Source organism: Condylura cristata, unplaced genomic scaffold (assembly GCF_000260355.1).
Source record: "Condylura cristata isolate star-nosed mole 26May11 unplaced genomic scaffold, ConCri1.0 scaffold00015, whole genome shotgun sequence".
NCBI classification, from domain to species: Eukaryota; Metazoa; Chordata; class Mammalia; order Eulipotyphla; family Talpidae; genus Condylura; species Condylura cristata.
The window spans coordinates 27,313,960-27,334,988 of record NW_004567116.1 but is presented as its reverse complement, the minus strand read 5'-3'; the positions used below and the strand labels follow the sequence as shown (position 1 = coordinate 27,334,988).

Here is a 21,029-nt window from a genome sequence, read left to right as displayed (position 1 = left end):
AGTGTACCAGGGTAACACGGTCTGCTGCAACCTGCCTGCCTGGTGCACGCTGAGCAGCTGAAAGCCCAGCAGGCAACCCCAGGATGGGCCCATCAGGAAACTCTAGGACCCCACGCTGGCGCCAGGACGAGAATGAAAGCTGCCCCATTACCTCAAGCCTAATGAACTGTATCCTGATCCCTGGGGACAGAACAGAAGGCAGGAAGTCTGGGAGGAGGAGGTAAATGCAAGGTGCACTCAAAGTATACAGCAGCAGCCTGAGGGTGCCTCCTCCCTACAGCAGGCCCGTCTCTTCCCTCCCACTGCCGCTGACACAGAACCCCATCCTAGGAGTGCAAACACTGACCAAGCATGTGACTTTAAATCTCTGCTGGGGGGGCCTTCCCTCTCCCTGCCCACTGCCTTCTTCTGGAGACACCCGGGCTACTCTGTTTATCCTTCTAGGGGACTGAGCCCTGGACAAGTAAGGTGCCCTGGACAGATCCCAGGGGCTCAAAGTTCCTTGCTCCTTCCAGAGTTATCTCAACTCTTCACAGTAGGAGTCTCCTTTCCCAGGTCCTCCTGGTCTAGAACCTTCACAGGCCATGGCTTGTCTTCTGCCGGCTGGCCCTGGTGAGTGAGGCTTCATGCACCAGCCTGAGAACCAGGGCCCCTTAGGAGGCTGCTCACTTAGGAAAATGCGTCCCAGGCTGCAGTTTGGAATGCAGGAAACGCATGTCTCCTAGAAGCAATGCAGCTGCCACCTACCCTCATCTACATATCCCGAGGCTGCTGTCCTGCTGCCCCAAATCTTGGGGACCCTGTGCCTTCAATTCCCTTGCCGTTTTCCTTTCTCTGTCCCATTGCAGGGACAGTGAGCCTGCCCCACCCCACCTAGCCATGTTGTTGCTGGGAGATATTACTTGTCTGCAGGGGGAACCTGCCCTCATCTTAGCAGCTGTTCTCACTGATGGGCTGTCTGGAAACCAGGTGTCTGTGACTTGGGGAGCTATACACTGTGTGGGGTTACTGTTAACACAACTAGTCCCCGGGGCAGACAGAGAGGGCCCAGGGCTGTAGACTTGGTTTCTCTAGCTCCCCAGAAGTTTCCCCCCAGCTTCCTGATGGATGTTCATGGTCCTGTGCTGTGTTCAGCCCCAGGTTATTCGAGGCCATGAGCCCTACAGGGTCAGGGATGAGGGTAAAAGGGGAGACCAGTACCTCACATGAGGAGCTCAGGAAGCAACGGCTGCCTGCCACTCTGAGAAAAGCAGATCTTGCAGAGCAGCGCAGAAAGAGGTCACGGTGGTGCTGTAGATGCTATACGGCCTGGCCACTGCTGGTGAGGGCCAGCGTTCCCACCCGAGGCACAGGACATCCTGGGCTGGCTGAACACAGGCAGGCAGGGCACCTGGGTGCTCAGTGCGAGCCCTGCCCCATGCACCCTCCAGGTTGGAGGATGGTCCTCCAGTCTTACCAGAACCCTCGCTCAGAAGAGGGAGCACCAGGACAGGACATATTAATGACCTGAGTCCCCCAACCCCTTCTCCATGAACCCTCCATTGAGGATTTTTATCTACTGTTAGCTCAGTGATCCCCATGAGGCTACTGGGGAGACCCAGCCAGTATGCCCTCCCTTACACCCCTACAGCTGACACCCCCACCGGTCTGAGTCTCCTGGCTCCACCTGTCTCAGCCAGGGGAGTGGCAGTAGTGTCCAGCTCTCCCACTCTCTATTCTTTCTGTTTTCTACTCCCATCAGAGCCCAATCTCGTTGCTTCTCTTCTACTCGGAGGAAATAGCCTAAGAATGGTGCTCCCCGGTGTCCCAAGTCTTCCCTCCACTTCCCCCATGGGTGCCCAGCTCTTTGTGGAAAATAGTATAGGGCTGGGAGTAAGAGACTCGGGAGGATCTAGCCTGAGACTTGCTCTTAACCTCTGATGTCCTCTTGGACCCAATGGGTCTCTCATCTTCCAGAAAACATTTTCCATTTACCTCTCCTTGCCACAGTCCTCGTACCTCCCACAGATCTTTTAATTCACAAATTCTCTCTTTGGCTTTGCTTATTTACTCAACCTGCACACTGAGTTGCTTCTTATTTCCTTTTAGATATTTTTTACTCTGGAGGTTTCCCCTGGAGTCTTCTGGCAGTAATGGCTCTTTGGTGACAAGTCAGAGAACCCGTGTGAGATCTGCTGGCTGCTAAAGCCTACGCTCTAGTTGTGCTCTCAGGCAGCAACCCCCACGGGGTGGGACCCTGAGCCACCGGACCTCCTGTGATGCACACCTGGCCACAGCACCACCAGCCCCACCTCTGGGCTGGGACCATCATCGACTGAATTCATTTCAGTAACTAAAATTTTAATTTCTAAAAGTTCTTTGACTGTCTCCCCACCCCCCTTCCTGTTTTATCTCGTGGGCTTGGCATCTGCCTTTAGCTCTTTCACTATTTTTAACATACTTATTTTATTCTCTTTCAGACTATGCTATTATCTCTAAGTATTGAAGACCTAATTCTCCTATTTTTTGCTTTTGCTGATTCTCACCCTGGTGGTGTCTTTTTCTCTGGCAGATGTTTTATTATTAGCTCATTGTTTAATAGGAGTATTTGCCACTGGGGTCCCATGTTCTCTGGAAAATGATCTTAATATACTTGTCTGCTGAGAACATGGGAGTTTTGTGAGCTCTGGTCTTCTTTCTCTGTGTATTTTCTGGATCCAGCATTCCCAAACCACTTGGACAATGTAAACTCAGTTCCTACACTTGCAAGGACCTCAAGCTTGAACTTCTACTCTTTGAAGAGGAATTTCCTCTTTCTTATGTCTGGGTAGATGGAGCTTCCTTGTAGCTTTCCCTGGGTAGCTTGGTTTGGCTTTTTGAAAAGAAGTCCTCACACTTGGGAGAATTTGAAACATACTGTCACTTATTCATTTACTGCTACTTCTCAATAACATGTCAGCTCAAGAACATATCAAAGACCTCACCTGGCTTTCTCATCACTGACTTGAGAGGCAGCGCATGGCAGGTGCTCAGTACATTTCTGCTGGATAAATGAGTGGAGAACCCTGTGATTTCTGAGGGCTCTGCTACAAGAGATAGTTTGAGACTCTTTGGGATTCAATGATTCCAAAGCCTCCCTACTTCTGCCCTGACTCCACCCAATCTACCCAAGCCTTGACACCTCTTAGCACACAGGGAGCAACAGCCAGGAGTGGCTGATTGGAGTTGACTCACTGGAGATGGAAGTGTAGACAGCGAAGGCCCTAAGACTGGTCATTTCCTTCTTGCGTGTCATCTCCACCCTCGTGCAGAAAATGTTCTCCCAGGCGTACAGTTTGAGCAGCTTGATGCCCCGGAGCATCTCATTGGTCTGCTTCAGCCTCTCATTGGAATATTCCTGCCAGGAGTCACTGAGTCAGACAAGGATTTCCTCGGCCCCACCCCAGCCAGGAGGAAGGAACTGAGTCAATGCCTCCTCCCCACTTCACAGACAAATCAACTGAGACCTGGACACAAGGTCAAGGTCAAGGACAGCGTGGACATATGGGGGGGGGACATGTCTTGTGGCATCTGGGAGATGAATGACACCTGCTAACATGAGAGGGAAGACAGCGGGCTGACACTGGGGGCTGGGTGGGGAGAGGAGCAGGCCCACTCCCGCAGATACTCACCAGTGTGCTCCGCTGCGCCTGGGAGAGCTTGGTGGCCACAAAGTACTGCACAGGGGCCAGCAGAATGATGACCGCCGCCCCGATTAAGGCACTGACTCCGAGGATGTAGTACAGGAGGATCACGCCCACGATGATCTGAGGGGGATACAGGGCTGGGGTCCCTTTGACTTGGTAGCTGCCTTGCCAAGAGGTTTTAGCCCCCTAGAGTGAGACTGCTTTGGTGTCCAGGTTTCCAAGTTGCCTCAGTGGACAGGGAGGAGGGACAGAGATTTCAGGAGGGATGGGTGTGATGGGCTAGCATACAGTTTCTGGGCTGGAAGCTGCATTTATCTGCAAGGTGACTGAAAAATTTTTTTTAAAGATTTTATTTATTTATGTATAGAAGAACTGGTGTACAGGCCAGAGGTGCAGGAGGTGAGAGGATTCACCAGAGACAGAGTGGGGAGCAGAACAGGTAGATGGACTGAAATACACTGCTGAGGGGAGCAGCAGGAGGGACAGGAGAGATCTGCTGTGCCGTGTGGGTCAGCTCCCTGGCCGGGGATTGAACTTGCGTTGCAGCTTCATAGTGCTGCACTTTAATCCTCTGAGCCACAGAGAGGGCCCATGACTGAAATCTTAACTCTCTGCCACTCTGTTTTCCAGATGGATGTCTCAGAGTGGGAGTTGTTAGTGCATGTGACCATCTTTTGTTCTGTTTGCTGGCTATCAAGACTGACATTTCATTCTCATTGGAAAAAAGCATTATGTGGACAAAAAGTGCCGCATCTGTGCCAGACAACGCTGGTCCAGGCTCCGAGAGTCTACTTTTCATTCTTATGCTCCTGGCATCTTAGCATTTTAGTGAAGTTAGCCAGTACTCTCTGAAAAGAGAATTCATTGTTTCTAGATTTATGTAAATGATTGCTTCTGAATATTTATGAGAAGAGTAAGTTACTCTTGCCAGCGCCTAAAGCATCAAGAAGACAGCTTTTCCAGTTGCCTTCAAAAGCAGACACCTCTAAATTCAGGGCTTATTCTAGAGGAACAGATGTGCTTTCTTCTATAGTTGGGGGGAAAAAAAGGCTTCCTGGGTTGGCCCTGCACTCTCTCAGCTCTACACCAAATTGACAAACAGCTCCTTGCACCACCTCAAGGACAGAGGAGTGGATGGGCGGCTCTCTAATTTCTGTTGATGACATTAGCATTAGTAGACTGTCAGGGACTGGTAAGTGACCCCTTCATCACCTGCCTCCTGGTGATTAACTGCTGTTTAATGCTGTTTAATGCTGGCCTGGATGGGCAGAAGAGCATATTAAGAGATGAACCTTCTACCTCTGCCAAGCCCTCTTCCAGCACCCTCCTGGGACATTATCCCTGGCAGCCAGTCTCGTCATTATCTGCCCTTATACGGAGGCAACATTCAGGCACCAAGGAGGCTCCCAGAACATTCCAGGGTCACCACTAGAGCAGCATTTGGGTGTCAGTGCTTGTACCCCTACTACCCGCCCCCCCCCCAGGGCTCGCAGTTGGGGGAACGGGAGTCAGGGACACAGCTGCTGCTGTACTGGGCTTCTCCAAATGCTCCACACACATGGTTGTGCTCCCCCAAATCTTCTGTCCAATCCACTCTTCTGCAAGTTTCTAATGGATCCCATGGACAAACAGACCAGAAATGAAGGCTTCTAAGCATACAGAACAAGTGTGAGGAGTAAGGAGGCAATTTTATCTCTTATTTATACATGTGAGGAAAGCAATCTAGCCTAGTGGTAGAGAGAACATAGTTCCTGGGGTCTAGCACCTTGAGTTTGAATGCAGCGCAGCGCAACACTTATCAGCTGTGTAATCTTGGACAAGTGACTTAAACTCTTCTGAGTCCCAACTTCTTCATTTTTAAATTGGGGTTTTTATGCTTACTTAACAGGACTGCTGTGCAAGTTAAATAAACATATGTGGCAAGAACCTATAATAGTGTATGGCACTATTCTTCATTCAAATAGGTGCCTGACTCAAATAGGTGCCTGACCCTCCTTAAAGAAAAAAAGGGGAGTCTGCCCCTTGGGCACCACTGGAAGGAGATGCCTGGTTCTGGTGCTACTACCAGCTTGCTGTGAGGCCCAAGCTAAGAGACCTCCTGCACTTTCTGGGTTTTGAAGCCCACGGGAATGAGGAAACAGGGTCCCACAATGGCCAAATTCCTTCTCATAGTGTCTATAAATTTCAGGGGCGTTAGCCTCTGAAATTGTAAGCAAAATGTGTGAGCTCACATTGTTCTTCTGAAATGAAGGGTGCATTAGACTTTTGGTAGCCTGTGTAAATTAGTGGTTGCCTTGGGCTGGATGTGTGGGTGAGGAGAGGCTATCAATGGATATGGATTCTTTTTGGGATGATGCAGATTTCTAAAACTGGATGTGAATACACTAAAATCACTGACTTTTATACTTTAAATCACTTAAATATATCTCCATAGAGCAGTTTTATATATAGATATATTTTTAAAAAGCATATGTGACAAAATATAATTATTACAAGCCAGATTGAGCCCTTGGGGGTCAAAGGACCAGGGCTCCTGAGCTCATTTCATTAGTGTCACCAGGCTCATGTGACCTGTGACCAGCCAGGCACCACACAGAATTCTGACCTGGTCAAAGGGATTGTATCGACTCTGGGTGGTAACCCTGGTTCTTGAGGGCTATTCTTTGAAGGCACAATCTTTGAAGAACTAAGAAATGTAAAACCAAATGACACTTCATGATCAATAAGATATATATATATATATATATATATATACACACACACACACACACACATATAAGATAAGATATATATGTACATAGTAATATATATAAGCTTTTCAATAAAATCACTTGAAGTGAAGGTTTATAAAATCCACATCCCAAGAAGCAGTGGATTCTGAACTGATTAAAGTTCTCATTCTCACCAAAGTGTGCAAGTTAGAAGGATCTGATGTTTAATAATTAATGACTACTCTTGGGCCCTCCCTGGTGGCACAATGGGTTAGGGCACAGCATTATAAAGCTATCTGAAGCTACTGTAACACACACCCAGTCAGGGAGGTGACCCACATGGCATGGCAGACCTCTCCTGTCTCACCTGCTGCTCCCCTCAGCAGTGTATTTTAGTATATCTGCTTGTTGTTCTCCCCACTCTGTCTCTGGTGAATCCTCTCAACCCCTGCACCTCTGGCCTCTACCCTAGTTCTTGTGTAGAAACATAAATAAATCTTTAAAAAAAAAATAGTGACTACTCTGTGTGGGGTGTTTGACTGACATGACCTAATTGTATCACCATAGCAACTCCAGAGTATAGGGGTCACCCCCATTTCAAAGATAAGGAAACTGAGGCTTAGAAAGGTTAAGTATTTGAGTCTGCCTGTCTCATCCAAGTCCAGACACTTTCTACTTATACCAGGCTCTGCTCTAATCTGAAGCAGAGGGAGCTAAGTCATTCTCAGACCCTGGACAGGAATCATAGACTTATGGTCAAAAAGATCTGGATGGGAGATGGAGCAGGTGGGGTGGGGAGTCAGGTGAACCATGCTGAGAATCCTCCTACTATTACCAGAGGAGAATGTGCTTCCTTTCAGAGCCAGACACAAAGGTTGTTTGGCTTTCAAAAAAATCTTTGATTTGACAAATAGCACATGCTTATTGGAGAATTTAGAAATGGATAAAGAAAATATCCTTGTAATAACACCATAGAGCCTTCTAGTTCTTTTTTCTGTGCGAATCTGTGCAGATGTATACATATACATTCCAACTGAGTATTAACTGCACTGCAAGTAATATTTTGTAATTTACTTTTTTTGTAAATACCTCATGCACACCCTTCAATGCAATTAAAATTTCTTCTTTGCATAAATAAATCTTTTTGAAAAAGACTGCTACAACATAACAGTGCTCCACATATGATTATTCTACTCTTTTTAAAGGTTATCTGCATTTTAAAAGTCTTAATGACATTGCCTTCTCTGATCATCAAGAAAGATGGCTAGCCCATCTACAGAATATGGAAGAGCGAGGGACGCAGGAGCAGACCCCACAGAGACCCCAAGGGAGCGTTAGGTACAGGCAAGCACAGAATGGGAGATAGTAAGCACCTAGTCACATGCCAGCAGATTCTGGTTTTGTGTCCTTGGCCCCCACCCTAAAGCACATACCCCTTACCTGTACTGGCATAGCCCAGAGGTTTGGGCACAAGAAGAAAAACCACATGAGCTGGTTGGTATCTATGGCAACCAAATTACAGATTTGCCCGGCGGTCATTTCCCCCATGGATAGATTGGAGGTGGACAGATGCATAATTTTATTGTATATCTTGGTCTAGAAATGAGAGCAGAGAAACTCACATTTGTCACCATCATTGTCCTAATCGCCATGTCATATGCCACGTGTCTACAATGTGCCAGGGGCTTCTCAGTCATTTCCCTCATAGAACCCAAAGCAGCTCTGTAAAGAAGCACAACTAGGAATCAAGACATTCTGCAGGGGAAGCGGGGGGAAAGGGATCGAAATGAGGGCAGAAGAGCACAGGGACTGTGGTGACCGTGCACAGGTAAGTTGGTGATGGGAGTTCTATGGGGACTACACCTGAGAAAAGAAAGCAAACATTGTAAAAAATAAATAAATAAATAAGCGATGGTATAAATATATATATATATGATATATATATATATATATAAGTAAATAATTAAAAAAACAAACAAACACCAAAATTCCCTCAGAGAGGGAAAGGGCTTTGATTATAGATCAAGCAAATCAGAGAGGCAGCCCTCAGGGAGAAGTCCAGTGAGGCTAGCTACTTTTCTACAAGTAAGACCTCTCCTTTGGGAACACGACTCAATTAGATCTTAAATCTTAAAAGCAGATTTTCATGTCCAGTTGTATTGTTGATTTACCAGAGGCTAGTGGAGAACACATTTTGTAGCCATAAAAATGATGACACAGGACTGCCATTTTAATGTATGTCTGTGGGCATTCTTTGGGGCTGAACATGTCTTACTGAGCCTTAAAATAAAACAAGGATCCAGCCTGGAACAGTCTTCTAAGTGTCCATCAGCCTCAATACCAACCAGCCACCCTCTGGCCTCACTCTGTATCTTCAGAGCAGAGGCAGAGAGGCTACACACACACTGAACCTACAAGCTTTACATAGCGTGATGTGCTCTCCAGAAAGATGGCAGTTTTCAGGTTTTGTGCTCAATGCATTTCTGTCTTACCTGTTCTATTGATATTAACTCTTAAATAAAATTTTATTGTGCTTTCTGTTTTAAGCAACTCCCAACCCTTCTTTTTAAAAATCCAGACTTTTCTTCGTTTGCTTAAAGTATGAACCTATTTTACACTTTTTGGTAAGTTTTTAATATCCCATGGGTAAGGTTTAAAATAATGACAATGACTTTTTTGTAATCTATGCACATCCTAGATTATATGAAGTCAGTCTTCAAAGAATAATAATATCAGTAAATTTAATTTCAATGAAGTGGGAGTAAGGAGTAATCTATCAAATAAAGCATCATTAAACAAAGGCTAAGATACCAAGAAATATACAGCTGACTGACATCTGGTGTATGTAAAAAATTAGACATAGTACAGGAATTTTGCTTAATTAATGTTTTCAAGCAAGAACTGTGCTTAGACTCAAACTCATGAAACCAGACCCTTACTATAATTTTCTGTAAGTCCTCTGGCAGGAAGGGCTTTTTCCTAATTTGTTTTCATAATTAATGCCAGCATTTCCTTTTCATGGCATATGAATTATTTTTTCATATTAATGCAAAAGATTCAGATGATTTGATAAAAACAATTACATGTTAATACATTTAAAATATATTTGGCTCTTTTCGCATAATTGGAAACTATTAGGTCAGCATAATTTATGACAGGCAAATATGTCAATGCAGGCAATTATGATGTAACAAGGAGATTTAATTATAAAACTGTCCAGCTACAAAATTGATTGTTGCTTGTGATGGTGCTGTGGAGATCTGGGCTGAGGCTGAGCAATCACGTGGGTTCTCCTAAGTCTGAACAACTATGATTGTTAGAGGGTTTTGGGTTTTCCTGGGCTCCTTCCTTTCTTCTCAAAAAAACCACTGGGAATGAGCAGTGTAGTTAAGTATAGCTGTCTAGAGGCACCCAGACACATGAACTACATCAAGTCTGGACCCTCACTGTCCACAGCTGAAGCTATACCCTTCTCGCAGTCCCTTTTTAGCAGCATTACTGACAAGTTTGAGGAACATGCTGAAGAAAGAGGTGGTTTGGGGATCTTAGCATTTCACTGACTTCATGGGAATTACTGGGTATGACAGAGGCTGTTATCTATCTCCCAGGACTATTCTTTCCTTTTCACGAGAAGAATCTCTAGCAAGCCTTATATGACTGTCAAAAAGAAAGACCACACTCCGACCCTTTTAGGTATGACATGTGGCCAATTTCTCACCATGGCATGGGAGGGGGTATGTGCAACTTTGCATTACAGATTTAAAAGAAGGCAGCATGGGGCCCTCCCTGGTGGCGCAGCGGGTTAAAGCACTGCACTGAGAAGCTTAAGCCACTTCCGCATGAGTCGATCCCCGCCTGCCCCGGAGGTGACCACATGGCGTGGCAGTCCTCTCCTGACCCGCCCACTGCTCCCCTCAGTAGTGTACTTCGTCGATCTGCCTGTTCTGCTCCCCACTCTGTCTCTGGTGAAGCCTCTCACCGCCCTGAGTTCTCTGGCCTGTACCCCACTTCTGTATGTACAAATAAATAAATCTTTAAAAAAAAAAAAAAAAAGAAGGCAGCATGTCCTTCCATCTTTCTTCTTGCTGGTTTAAATCGACACTGGCAGCAATGTCAACAGTCGTTTAAACCAGGGGACAAATCACATGAGGTTGGCTGAGCAACACTTGGGACACAAGGTCTCTCTGATGACTGTAGAGCTGCCATAATGGTCTTAAGTGTGAATGTCTATTGAAACCACTTTCACTCTGGGCTCTCCATTCCAACAAATGGACCAAAATTTGAATGAAAACATGGGGAAGGCTTGGACAGCTCTCCTCACCACCTTTGCTAGAGGGGGCCTGCATCTTCCCTGACTTTAAATCATCCTTTCAACTGATGCTGAGAAGGAAGCCAAGACCCAAAGGACCTATCAAATCAGACAAATCTCTCTTAATACCACCCATGATTAAGTAGATCTTAAGATCTTAAGTAGATCTCAGAGGCTATATAGTCTTTATATGTCAAACACTCTTTTTCTTATTTTCACCCAGAGAAGACTGTCTGGCAGCAGAAACCTGAACAGTATCTGGAGGATTCTGAAGCTGCATGAGCGTTCATCCACAAAGACTGCTGTGGTCCATCAATGATGTCCCAACCAAGGCCAAGCAGTTGACATCTCAGAGCTAGTCCTAGACAGCAGCAGGGCTAGAGCCACTGCATTACCAAGTCCAGGCCCAGGCACTCTCTACTCCCTACCCTGCCTTGTCAATAGTCATGGTTTCAGAATATTGTTAAAGAGCAACAAACACATTCCCAGCAGAATTACTCTTGAGCTGCCTGAAGAGGAAGGATGCAGTTCTTATTGTGAAATGAAGAATCAGCCAAGTACCTGTATTGCTCCTCTCAAGTTAATTCCGGTTTCAATGGCGACATAGTAGGATGCTTGCAGAAATGTCCTTTGCAGTAGGAGAGCAAGGAACAGAAGCACCGCTAAGACGTAGGCATTTGCTAGGAACTCTTGGGACGATACAAAGTAAACCCCGAGAAACTGTGTCTGTTGGAAAGAGAAGTTCAGAGGTGGCTGTCAGTGCCAGCAAAAAGATTAGTACCTGCAATTGGCAATTATCATGCTTGCAAAGCACAGTGCAATTGTTTATGAGTTTAAAACCAGACGGAAATATCCAAGTAAACATTCTTCTAACAAGAGGATGGGGTGCCTACACCTTAGAGAAACACAGCATGGCCAGTTCTAACTTCTTGCCCATAAATATGATCCTTCGCACTGTGGCCACCAGGCCCAGGGAAACTCACTCTGAATGGAACAAGAATAAATAGAGTAAATCACTGAGCAGCCAAAACCAGAACTGCTAGAACAAATTCCAAGATGTGTGTTCTCTGCTATAAAAACGGAATCAACCAAGGCTTTCTCCCACTCACTGTCGGCTTTGTAGTAATTTCTGGGTACATAAGACCAGTGAACTATGTGGCCCTGTCATGCTACCAGGCAAGAAATGTGCCCTCAGAGATTGAAAAGATTTCAGACCAAACCCCGCCCCTGTTCTGTCTCCCCAGAATGATGGGTTTCTGGGACCTTCTTTGAAATGCACGCAGTTCTCCTGTTGCAATTCCCGCAAGATCTCAGATGATAAACAGTGGGGGGAAAACCATGTTTGGTTTTGTTACTAAAGATATCAGGGAATCCAGCATGACTGTTTCCAATTTCAGCATCCACGGTTCCCAGGAAAACTCTGATCTTGATCAAGTCCACAGCTCCCCAGCAGAGCCGCATCAGTATTTCCACGAAGAAGTCTTTCCTTTCTCACTCGGCCTTGAATTCTGCAGCTATTTGAAAGGGTGTGCAGGGTAAAGAGTGGGGATAATAGAGATGAGAAGCCTGAGGGCATGTCCGTGGCCAGAATCAGGCCTGAGATTTGAAGAGTCCTCTTCCTGGAGTGAAAAATAGTCACAGAGGTTCCCGGTGGTGGCACATTCCTGCCTCTTGGATCAGAGCCCTCTAAACCAGCCTTCGCTGCTCAGTGGGGCTGGTCCTGTTTACAACTGTTTTTCCCTTGCTTGTGGGGCAACAGGAAGCAGACACAAGCATATCATGGGCCACATGCAGAATACTAGAAAAGGTCAGGCTGAAGCCCCTGACTCTGTCTCATTTGTCAACGTGTCCAAGAGAAGGGCAGTAGGACAGGACAATCATGGATGGGTTGGTGTGGGCCAGAAGCAGCAAAATGGAGCTTCAAATTAGGCTGTGGGGAAGAGATCTGGCATTCTATGGAAGTAGGGGGCAGGACACAATCTTTCTGAGGTGCAGAACTCCATCCTCACAATACCCTGAGGAGAAGAGGACCATTAACTAGCAGAGTTCTATAGGTAAGTGGAAATGCAACCTCAGCATCGCTGAGTGGCTGAACCATCTGGTAAGGGTGAACACGAGCATTTCTGATGCCAAAACGCTACCCTGGATTTACTATCTAAGCTTCATTCAGCCTTGTGACCTGGAGTCTCCAATTGTCAGCTACAGGTTTGTGACTTGTAGGCAACTGGAACAAGTCCACTTGGCTGGTTCTGAGTTAAAATTGAAGACACCTGCACTTGGGAAACTCTGGTCCTTTTTAACATGACTTGGAGTGTGTCTGTCCTACTATCTTCTACAGAGTCCTGACTCTGAAGAATGAAGTACATTACTTCATAGTAATAAAACACATCATGGGAATTTATCCCAAAGGAAATAATTTAAAATAGCTGCACATACAAAAATGTTCTATTTGTGGATTATATCAGTGGTAGAGCACAAAAATCCATGTAAATGCTCAACCACAGGGAATTGCTAGGTTTATTGTGGTATCATTCTGCATTGCTTTACAGTAGGGAACTATTCAGAGAAATGCATTGCAAGGGGATTTCATCTTTATATAAATGTCACAGAGGGTAATGATGTTCTAATAGAGATGGGAGAGCTTACTACCTATTTAGATATAAGGTCTTATATATGGGCCAATACTGACTAAAATATCATTAAGTAATACATACTGTAATTATGGGAACATTACTCACCCAAGAACATAGACAACCATGAAAACATTCAAGCAGCATGGAATGTTTTTTGTCACAAGGATCAGAAAACACATACACTGGTGAATGAGGGTTAGAAAAATCAACAATCATAGGTTGTGGGTGCTAAGTGCAGTCATCACTATTTGTACATTTTAAACTAAGCAACAGATTCTCTATAGCTCTAAAGGCAAAGCCTTGACTCCTTCCCCCACAACACACACCCCTAGGAACAGAAATGATACTTCTTGGATCAAGAACTTCATGACTTGGTAAAATGAAAATTTTCCTACACGTAAGTCACAAGGTTATTCCTTGATTTCTCTTCAACAGGGCAGCCTAAGAGGGACTGAGTCCAGAATAGCCAAATTTTGACTAAGATAAGAGTCACAGATGAGCCAAGAGGCAAGGAAGGCTGGCTCTGGGAAACTTCAAATAGGTGTAAGGTACTGACATTGCCCAGCACCTTGAAGCCTGGAAGAAAAGGTCAAGGACCTACACCTTGACATTTGGTGGGACGCAAGTGAAAGCGTTACCTTCCAAAGAAATCATCAGATGCTCTAGTCTTCACATCTTCACAAACTCTCGGGGAAGAAATTGTGTTTGTTTCCCCAGGAGGACCCAATAAATATTTTTCACATTAGTCAATGTACATGATCTTCACCCCGCATCTACCTTCTATAGAATGCTGACATAATCTTCATTTTGCAGCTGAGCCCGCTGAGCCCTGCTGCATGTAAGTGACTGCTGAAGAGCACAAGAGTTCACTGCTGAGCCTGGACTCAGTCACAGAACTCTGGCCCCCATTGCCCCTACCTGGCCAGAGTTCTCCTTCCCTTGTGCTCTGGAGCTACAAGGGTTCTTTTGGCTTTTTTTTCTTTTCTTGGCGGGGGCCAAACCCAGGATTTGCCCGCCCTGGAAGACCTCAGGTGAAAATGATGTGAACTACTGTTGATCGCTCACGGACCAGCATACCTGCTGTGCATTCACACCACTCTCTCGGTGTTTCAGAACCTGGACTTTGGGCTTAGCCCTAGCTGAGTTTGTGTCCCGTCTGCTGATTCATATGTCCTTAGCTAAGTTTATCAACCTCTCTGAGCCCTAGTTTCCTCATCTGTAAAGTGAGGCCATTAAAGATTTCTGCTTCAGAGAGGTATGAGAATTCAGTGAAACAACGCAGGTTAAAAAAAAATAATATGCACAGGTATGCCATGTACGGTGATTTCTGTATTATTCATTGAAGAATCATTTCTCCTCTACCTCCCGAGTGTTCAGGATGGAACTGGGTGCTGGGAACACAGAGGCCAGACAATGCGGTTCCTCTTTTAGGTATCCCAGGCTCTTAAGGTCTGAGAAGGAGAGAAGAGGTACTTTGAAGATGCAAACAGGATGCTACAGGAGCACAGAGAGGGGGCATGTAATTCAACTTGAGGAAGGCTTCTTGGAGGGGGTGACATTTCCACTGAGTCTTTGAAGAGGCTAGCAAGGTGGCTGAGAAGGAATTAGCAAGGTGAAGGGAGGCAGGCTAGGCCAGAGATGGGTATCATCAACACACACACTGACGTCACAAAGTCACAGAAATGTGTATAAGCTCACAGTCACCCTAACGGTAACCACAAATACATGGATCCAAATGGGGACACAGACATCTATGGAAGAAAGCCAAGAGACACTTGTCCTGCCAAGAGATGCAAGATAAACAGAAAGACACACACACAGAATCATAAATAGTTCCCAGGAAAACTCATTCAGAAACAAGCACAAAACTACACTCACTTCCCCACTGAGGTTTAGAGGTTGATTGAAGTTTTGGCTCTTAGCTCAGAACCAGACTGTTTTTTCTTTCTCTGCTCAGCTGACGGCCTCGAGAAGTGCTGGCAGCTTTCAGATGCCTGCAGCTCTTGATGAATCCACTTTCCTCACCTCCAGCCAGATCTGTGACATCCATGGCAGGTGACAGATTGTGAGTGGGGGCTGGGCAAGAGATGGGGCAGGAAGGAGATAGATCATGGGTAGTGCCCAGCTAGATCTCAGCTATCCCTCGGGAGTGGCAGGGAGCTGGGGGCAAAAGTGTCAAGGACCTAACAGGCCATGACACGTCCAGTAATTAAAGAAGAAATAAGAAATGTTTGTTCTTGCGGATGCTAAGGGAGGAATAAATCTTGCCAACTGTGAGTGTTCTAGGAAAGGAAGGGAGGACATGCCACTGATAAAGAAGTAAACAGTGGGTGCCTGGCTGTGCAGACCACAATAGGATGAATTCAGGCTGAATGGAAAGGACTTTCTCACTGAGCTAGAGACCTTCCTTCTCCGTAGGCTCATGAAGACCAGAATAGCACTCGTCTCTCTGGGCTAACGCTGCCGGGATGCAGGGGGATAAAACCAAATGACCTCAATAAATGACCCCTTTCCCCATTTTTCTGGACCCAGAAGACCACATGAGAATTAAGCCGTGCCCTAAGCAACTGAATGACTGAGGAATCTTTGTTGCTGACACTGGAGGCTATATTTACATTCAACTCTCGCTTCTATGTCTGTAATTTGCTGATTGTATCTGGGTTGTAGGGAACAAATATTAAATCTGATAAGACCTGCTGCCACTGAGGCAGGGCCATCTGTCTCAGGGATTTATTTGCTGACAAGTCACTGGGATAAGAGCATTCCAATGAGAAGACAGTAAATTCCAGGATCGGAAGAGAAGTGCTGAGAAGAGAGACGGCAAAGCCAGTGTTCAGATGAACTAAACTCTGTAAGGGTAAGTGCTGTTCTCATCACCTCTTTGGCATATCCTGCCTTAGACCTCTCTCCTTAGGAGAATTCCATAAAAGTTTTGGAAAACACAGGAAGAAGACTGTGTGGACAAGATGATAAGAGGTCTGGCCTGTGTCATTTCCCCCTAATATGGACAACTGGCTCCATGTTGCAGGAAGATCAATGCCATGTTCCAGGCTGGCCTCTGGTCAGACTGAAACCGAAAGTGACTCTTGTAAACCAGAAGAGCTGTCCTTTCCTTTCTCATTTTGGGCCAAGTAAAGTTCAGAGGCTCAGAGGTCAGAGAAGACCTAAGAAAATGCTAAAGTTTAAATAAGCAAAAAAGAAAAAATAGTTCTTTGTATTCTCAATGGAGTAAGAAATCGTTGCCTAGTCCATTCATGCTCAGTGGTTCCAGGAAACCCACTTCTCTCCTCTATGAAGTCAAGCTGTCTACTGGCTGAGTGAATTACCCACCTTCCCAATAACTCCTAATAGTATTTCAGGTGTTATTATATTTCTTTTGCTTTCATTGTACTCCACAATCCTTGGACCCAGAGATGATGGCTTGATCAAACAAATAGTCAATTTAATATCATGGTGGTAAGTTCTTGGGTGATGATGTCAAGAAAATGATAGTTCAAAATCAGACTCTGTCACTAACTGATCCTAGGAGAAGTTATTTAACCTCTCTGAGCTTAGAGTTCCTCATCTGTAAAATGGAAATAAAAACACTCACCTTGTAAGTGGTAGGGTATGTCATGTATCTCTCAATAATGGTGTTACCAAACAAACAAACAAAAAAAAAAACCAAAAAAAAACTACCTTACCCTAAGAGGTTGGCTTAAGGATTAAATGAGGTAATAGCAGGATAATGCCCACATGCAACTGTGCATATATTAAGTGACCAATAAGTGTTTGTTAACATTATTAATAATTTTACCCTAACCACTGACTCTGTATTCCTATAGTCTGGTGCACAGTAGGGTTTAATAACCTTATTTGCTGAAGGAATTAGCCAAACAGACTTGGAAGGTGTTCCATTATTGACTGAAAGTGCTCAGCTGATTAATTATAGCTCTGGGGGGGGAAATGAATATAAATCTCCTGGGGATTAAACCAGACCTGCAATTTTGGAACCCATGAGATGAATAACATTACACAAAGGACTGTCATAAATTATCAGGATACCTAATTAGTAATTCTCAGCATCATTTTGGGACTATCTGCTTGTGAAAAGGTTATAGTGATGTTCTGGTTGGGAAAATGAAGCTCTGAGTCATATTGACAGATGTGAAAAGTTTTCCATTTTGTGACCATCTAAAACTAGGTGGCAGTAAAGAAACAGATGAAAAACAGCAACAAATAGCCTACATCCACTCCTGCAATGGACACTATTGCCTCAAGCAGGGTAAATAACTCCCAGAAAGGTGATCTGTCTCTGTGTCCACAGAATTTCCATTTGCAGTATCTCTAGGACTAGGAAGGTCATTGGATGTCATCTAGTCTAAGGCTTTAATTATTGTCAAGAAATGGAACCCCTTTTTAAAAGAACTTTTATTATATGTTGGAAAGTCCAACATATAATAAAACCAGCCAGCTCTGAGTGAAATTTGGAGAGAGAATGGTGCTCAACCATGGAGTTTCCCTCTGCCCTCACCCCCAACCCTGGCCTCAAGATGCCCCTGCAGAACCTCAAGTGCAATGGACATTCAGTACTGAAGAAGAAAAATCTCTGCAACGTTAGAGTCTAGTAAGATGACAAGAATTAAAAGCCAATGCAGGGCCCTCCCTGGTGGCGCAGCGGGTTAAAGCACAGCACTAAGAAGCTAAAGCCACTTCCGCATGAGTTCGATCCCCACCTTGGAGGTGACCCACATGGTGCAGCAGACCTCTCCTGACCCGCCTGCTGCTCCCCTCAGCAGTGTACATTGTCAGTCGGCCTGTTTTGCTCCCCACTCTGACCCTGGTGAATCTTCTCATCGCCCCTGCACTCTGGTCTGTATACATCAATAAATAAATCTTTTTTTAAAAAAGCCAATGCAGTCAACAAATCACAGAAGCTCCTGACACCAAGTAACAGATGTGCTTCCCACAACTTTCTGGATGACCAGACAACCAGCAGCGGCATGGCGGTGACAGTGGTGCAGTTAGGAGAGCAAACACCATAAATCTCCCTGGGTCACCACTGGCCACCTGGTTTTTCAGTTGGCTGGATGCAGAGCATTTTCTGGAGGGGATAGTGGGGCTCTGTGCATGTGGGAGGAGCTGCCCATCACAACCACAGCACATTCACGTCAGCCTCTCGCCCATTCTCATGCACAAGTGCAAATCTTCCAACGGGAGTCCTGTTTTATTGCTGGGTGGGCCTACCTTTGGCTGGAAGACATGGTTCTCCTTGCCAAGGTGATCCACGATCCCGAAGATGCATAGCGGCCCAGCAAAGCCCAGCAGGTCAGCCAAGATGCGAAAAGTGCTGCTGAGGACTAGGCGTCTCCCGAAGGCATGGCAGAGTGCCCGCCAGATGGCCCGGGCACCCTGTGTGCCCTGTGCATCCTTCTGCTGCCCAGAAAGACCCACAGCCAGGTCAGAATGGCCAACGGCCCATCCATGGCAGGGTCTGGTTTCCCAGGAAGTCCCTGACTCCTGCAAGGAGGTAAGCTCCAGGAAGAAATTACAGAACCACAGGCGCATGGTTGGATGGGCCTATCAATGCCAGCATAGGCCACATGGTGAGAAATGAGATCAGATGTCAGTGCCTTAGCTGGCCATGAGCACAGCACTGTACTGAGAACTGAGAGTGGTATTCCTTACAATCTCTCCTGACCACCTGCCACTGCATCTGTCCCAGTCTCCCCACCCTGTCCCAACCCTTTCCCTCTGCTAGGGCGGAGGCAAAACAAAGGAGCATTGGATTGAGAATTGGGAGACCCGCTCGGCCACCTACCAGTGGAGGGCCAGCTCTGGGCAGAACATAACCTTTCTTGGGGCCTCAGTTTCCTTCTCAGTGCTATGGGGAGACCCCTGCCTAGTCACAGAATTATAAGGAACAAGCCACTAAAATCCAAGCTCTAAAATGCACAAAAATTCCCAACTTTATTGTCATTGAGCTCCAGAAGGAAAAACAGAGGCCACAGGGAACCCCAGGGGGCTCTCAGTTTCCCCATCTGTATATGAATCTATTAGATCAGATGACCTAAACATATGTGTTATTCCAGCTACGACTGTCCTATGACTCTTTAGTCTTGGACATTTCCCTGGTGTGACTATGGGCAAGCCTCTTCCCCTTACTGGGCTTCCCTTTCCCCACCAATGCCACTGGGGTTTCAACTAAAACCTTCCAAGATCCCCGTCTGTGAGCCTAACCCGGAGGGTGGGGAATGGATGGCGTGGCTCTGCCCCCACTGACCGCCTGGGCGTCGAAGGCCTCACAGAGCAGCCGGTAGTTGGTGAGGGCCCTCATGGCAATAGGCAGCTTTCCAATGGCTCGGAGATCAATGGGCTTCTTGTGGGCAGTCTTGATGAAGGCATTCATCCACCAGTAGGTGCCTTTGGACAGCAGGTTCACAAAGGGCTGAAGGAAGCGTACCCCCAGGTCCTGCAGATCCTCGGGGGGCTTCACCTCCTTTGGTGTCTTGAAGAAGATATATCTCTGTGGGTACATGGAACACTAAGGATAGGTAAGTGCAATTTTTATAATTTTCCACTTTGCCCCAGCTAAAGTCTGAGGTTACAACTTTGCACCTTTCACTTCTAACAGATGGGGTCTTCTTTTCCTATTCCCAGGATAAGGGTCTCCCTCCCCCTACATATTGGTTCTAATCCCAAGGTCTCCTAACTTGAAACTCTTCATTGAGGTCTATTCTGAAACTCCTTGCTGGACTGGATTGGGTAAGCTGGGTTGGAGAAAAGCAGAAACCTTTTATAGTGTGCATTCCATGAATCTGAGAACACCACCATATTTCATGATGGATTTGTACACCATGGAATCATGCAGATCTGGGTTTGAATTCTGCCTCTTCTGATTACTAGCAAGGTGTCTTTGGACAAGTGTCATCTAAAATGTCTCCTCATCCGAACAAGAGGGTGACATTTGCATCATAGGGGTGCTGTGAGGATCAATTGAGACAGGAATGTAGGTGGAATCTGTACCCTCCAAACCACCAACTAAAAGCAAAGGAGTCGGAGAAATGCAAATTAAGACAGCACTTCACATTCATCAGGCTGGCTCAAATTAGAAATGGTTCTACCTTCATCACTGGTTAGAGGAAGGGGAAGGGTTTTCCTATTCACTGTGATACACTAAAGTCTTTCCTGAAGATGATTTCCAACACAATTAAAATTTAAAATACACAAATCCTTTGAACCAACAACTCTACTTCTTGGACTGTGTCCCACAGAAATACAAGTAGCAGTGTATCAGCGTGTTTAACACAATATCTATGAAGGCAAAAACTTGGCAACAATGTGAATACCCATGCAGAGGGTAATGTCTGAATTAACTATGACTCATCTACATGATGGAATATCAGATAGTCAGTAAGAAAACTAAATTAGTCCTATCAGACTTGCAGGGAGTCTCATATCTGTTGGGTGCAGAAAAAGCAAGATTCAGAAAACTGTTTTTAGTATGATTCCATTTTTATCAAGTACTGAGAGACAACACTTTTATGTGTGTATGAGCTGAGGAAAAAAGAATGAATATTTACAAGTATATGGCATTCCAGTAATAAAGATCAAGAATTGAAGGATACACACTAATGTTAATTTGGGTTACCTGGCGAGGAGAGGGCAGGGGAGGAGTGGAAGACAGGAGGCACATTCTGAGAAATGGGAAGAAGGGCAGGGAGAAGTGAAG

The 21,029-nt window shown here is 45.6% G+C and overlaps 1 protein-coding gene across 8 annotated transcripts in view; it reads right to left on the bottom strand.

Annotated features, from left to right (window-relative positions):
* ABCC8 (ATP-binding cassette, sub-family C (CFTR/MRP), member 8) overlaps window positions 1-21,029 on the bottom strand; it is an 83,545-nt gene that overhangs the window by 43,306 nt on the left and 19,210 nt on the right. For 5 of the 8 annotated variants that reach the window (XM_012725558.1, XM_012725563.1, XM_012725562.1 and 2 more), the window contains exons 1-6: window positions 19,581-19,818; window positions 18,545-18,733; window positions 11,247-11,411; window positions 7,817-7,972; window positions 3,651-3,785; window positions 3,214-3,376 (exon numbers count right to left, since the gene is read on the bottom strand). In XM_012725558.1, coding sequence (XP_012581012.1) covers window positions 3,214-3,376; window positions 3,651-3,785; window positions 7,817-7,972; window positions 11,247-11,411; window positions 18,545-18,733; window positions 19,581-19,706 — 934 coding nt within the window. In that variant the 5' untranslated portion in view covers window positions 19,707-19,818. Of the gene's footprint in view, window positions 1-3,213; window positions 3,377-3,650; window positions 3,786-7,816; window positions 7,973-11,246; window positions 11,412-18,544; window positions 18,734-19,580; window positions 19,819-21,029 lie in introns of those variants that run through there. The other 3 variants (XM_012725564.1, XM_012725565.1, XM_012725560.1) reach the window with 2 other exon arrangements.